The 3,237-nt window shown below is 46.3% G+C and overlaps 1 protein-coding gene across 2 annotated transcripts; it reads right to left on the bottom strand.

The window, feature by feature from the left end:
• Positions 1 to 208: 208 nt before the first annotated feature.
• On the bottom strand, positions 209 to 2,949 carry LOC122136900 (acid-sensing ion channel 2-like). 2 transcript variants are annotated; one of them, XM_042721486.1, is made up of 2 exons: positions 2,593 to 2,949; positions 209 to 1,204 (listed from the first exon to the last, which is right to left on the bottom strand). In XM_042721486.1, the coding sequence occupies exon 2, from the start codon at positions 1,185 to 1,187 to the stop codon at positions 552 to 554; it is 636 nt and encodes a 211-aa protein (XP_042577420.1). In that variant the 5' UTR covers positions 1,188 to 1,204; positions 2,593 to 2,949; the 3' UTR covers positions 209 to 551. The 2 variants fall into 2 exon arrangements, with proteins under 2 accessions (XP_042577420.1, XP_042577419.1); XM_042721485.1 differs by having other exon boundaries at positions 211 to 1,204; positions 2,589 to 2,949.
• Between the last annotated feature and the right edge of the window lie 288 nt (positions 2,950 to 3,237).

The raw sequence follows: 3,237 nt of genomic DNA, 5'->3' as shown, positions 1-3,237 counted from the left end.
TGCCTGAGTGGCTGTTAAGAAAGTTGCCTGTGAGGATCAGTGGCCTATGAGATTCTGTTTCAGTTATGATGCAGTTTTATGTAGGTGGAAGCCATCAGCGGTTGGTTTTGAGACAGAGCCATTATGTCTTAAACATAATTTCTGAAAAAAAATTTATGAAAAAAAAATAAAAAACCTTCCTAAGGCAGAACCTGTTCTGAATCCTTGTAGCGTTTTGGAAAGAGATGCAATGAATCCTAGACACTCAACAAACTATCAATAAGCCCATCACATAACATAAGCACAGAATCACAGTTAAGATGAAAAAATCTGCACGTATAGAGTGAAAAGTGAAAGATTAGCTTAATAGAGTAGTAAAACTCTTCACTCCACAGCTTAGCATCCAGAACCACACCATCAGCAAGAATCAATATCATCATTTTTTTACAAACCTTTGAAACAGCTGAACGACAAGGATAATCTTTAGAGCTAACAGCACTGAGCCCATAATGCTTTAGTCCACAACAGCAGAACACATTTTTTTCCAGGTCTAGCGAGCCTCGAAAAATACTTTATAAAAGAAACACCTTGCAGAAACTCACCGTTTTGAAGTCCTGGTGGCTGCACTCCTGGCCCTGGAAACGGCAGTAGAGCATCATCTCTTTCAGGTCGTGGCCCACTCGTTCAGTGAACTCCCGCATGCTGAAAGGCTTGGGCCGGTAGTTAGTGAAGTTGGATTTCTCTGTGAGAAAGGCCAGCACGTGGGGCTCGGCCAGGTGCGGCTCAGGGATCTGCAGATGCACGTCCAGCAGGGCCAACAGTTCCCCAGCGTGGTAGAGGTCATTCTGCATGAGACGCGTGAAACGGTAGGCGTTCAGATTACAGACGGTGACAGCGGGAAAGACTAGGCTGCCAGAAACCACAGCATCCACACTCGTGACGTGGGGGTAGGAGAGGAAGTAAGCCAGCCGTTCGGTGCTCTCCAGGACAAGTAGCACCAGGCTGGCCAGCAAGGCCGCGCTCCAGAGCAGACGGCGTGAAGTGGAGCGGTAAGAGGAGGAGGAAGAGTAGGGGAAGATGAAGCGTAAACCGTGCAGGGTGCTTCGATGGGCGAAGGACTGCCAAGACGTGGGGCTTCCCAGGCTTCCCATGCCTCCGCTCTCGGTCTCACGGCTGGCCTCGCTTCCACAGCCCTCCTTCAGGTCCATCACTGACACGCACACACCTGCAGGCAGACACACAGTGATTGTCATCTTAAGCCCAGGCACCTTCTGGCATCTGATTCTGGCTATATTTCACTTCATTAGAGTTTCACAGACACATCAATAATATATCACGGAATCCAGAGTCTTTCTTGAAGCGGCGGGTTTGACACAAACATGAAGAGACACTGTGACACTGTAAGGCTTTATGAAAAAACATAAAACTGAATGTAGACACCAGTGAGAGAGAGGATTTATATAACATGAACCCTACTGACCAAAGAAGCTGAAAGGAAAGAAGTCAAACTGGAAGGAAAAAAAGAGAGAGGAAAGATGGAAGGACAGAGAGAAAGACAGGATGGAAGGATGGGATGGATGAAAGAGCCTAAGAAGGAAGGACAATGAGAGAGAAAGAAGAATAAGAAGGCAAGAAGGAAGGAGGGCAGGATGGAAGGAAAGTGAAAAAGATTGGGTTGAAGGAGGAAAGCAAGCAAACAAGGAAGGAAAAAAGGTGAAAGATGGGATGAAAGAAAAAGTGAAATGAAGGAAGCAAGGAGGGGAAGAATAAAAAGGATGAAAGAATGAAGGAATGAAGGAGATGACAGAAAGAAAATGAGGCAGAAAGGAAAATGAGAGAGGAGAGAGGAAGGTGAAAATAATGGCATGGAAGGAAGGAAGCAAAGAAGGAGAAAGATGGGATGAAGGGAGAAAGAAAAGATAAAAAGAGAAATAAACATGAGAAGGTAAAAGGAAGAAAGATAAGAATGCAAAGGAAGAAGGTATGAAGAAATTGATGAAAATACATAAGAAGAGAAAAAAATCATTTTCAGCAGATATACACTAACACATATGCTCAGACAGAGACAATCGTAAAGGTACACAGACCCCCTGACATCATAGCCAAACTGTCTCCTGTCCAATCAGAGAGAGCGACACACATACAGAGAGAGAAAGACAGGGTCCATTGAACACTAGCTGCTCCTATAAATAAATATCAGTCTGGACCACACACACACACACATCACTGAGTGAAGGAAGAATAGATCTTGCTCCAGTTAAGCAGTGTGAGAGGGTGGCAATGGAGCGGAAGATTGCTGCCCAAGGGTTTCCCTCCGTCTGTCTCTCCACCCACTCCATCATTTCAGCCCCTCCAAACGCCAGGATCCTCCTTCTCTACGCCATCTCCTCCTTTTACATCCAGAAATCTCTCTCTAACTTTCCCTCACTTGTTTAAAAAGATGTTAAGACAATGCCCAGGGCAAAAACAGCATATATTTCTGAAACAAGTTTGGAAATATAGTATTACTGCTTAAGAGTCATGCCAATAAAGCTATTTACACTAAAATGAAAAATGAAAAGCAAATAGTACACAGCTTAAAAACTGTCCCATCCCCCATAAACACATACACACACGGTCACTGGACATCCGAAGGCGATTCTTGGCACCTCACGTAGCCAAACGACACAACATCCAGCCGTGCATGAGTGTGTGTGTGTGTGTGTGTGTGAGAGAGAGAGAGAGAGAGAGAGAGAGAGAGAGAGAGGCAGAGGGAGGCGGGTCAGAGAGGGCTGGAGAAGATGTTGTCGTTGATCCCGAGTCGACGGAGAGTTTAAAACGCGAGCTTCTCCTAGTCTCGCACTTCCCGCGCTAGTCCATCCAAACCATCACGCGTCCGCTGCTTCACGCTCCTCGCGGTATCCACGCGAGCGACAACTCAGCCGGTACAGATGTGAGATACCCGCACACTTTCACATGTAAAAAACGCAAACTGAGGGTAAAAAGAGAGAGAGAGAAAAGAGAGAGACTCGTTCGCTCTTGCTCTTCAGGAGACGCTGTGCCGTCTTTCCTCTCTCACGCTCGCTGTTCTCTCCTCTCCTCCCGCGTGCGTTCATACTCCTCTCCTCTCCTCTCCGCTTAGAGCGTGATGGATGGATACAAGTAGCAGCTTGTGGGTAAAAGGAGGAACAGGGAGACTGGAATGAATCAAATACGAGAAAGGGGAGAGGAAGGGAACACAGAGAGTGAGAAAAAGAGGGGGGAGATGACAGATACTGT

The sequence above is a fragment of the Cyprinus carpio genome, chromosome B3 (genome assembly GCF_018340385.1).
Source record: "Cyprinus carpio isolate SPL01 chromosome B3, ASM1834038v1, whole genome shotgun sequence".
NCBI classification, from domain to species: domain Eukaryota; kingdom Metazoa; phylum Chordata; class Actinopteri; order Cypriniformes; family Cyprinidae; genus Cyprinus; species Cyprinus carpio.
This window is presented reverse-complemented; position numbering and strand designations above follow the sequence as displayed.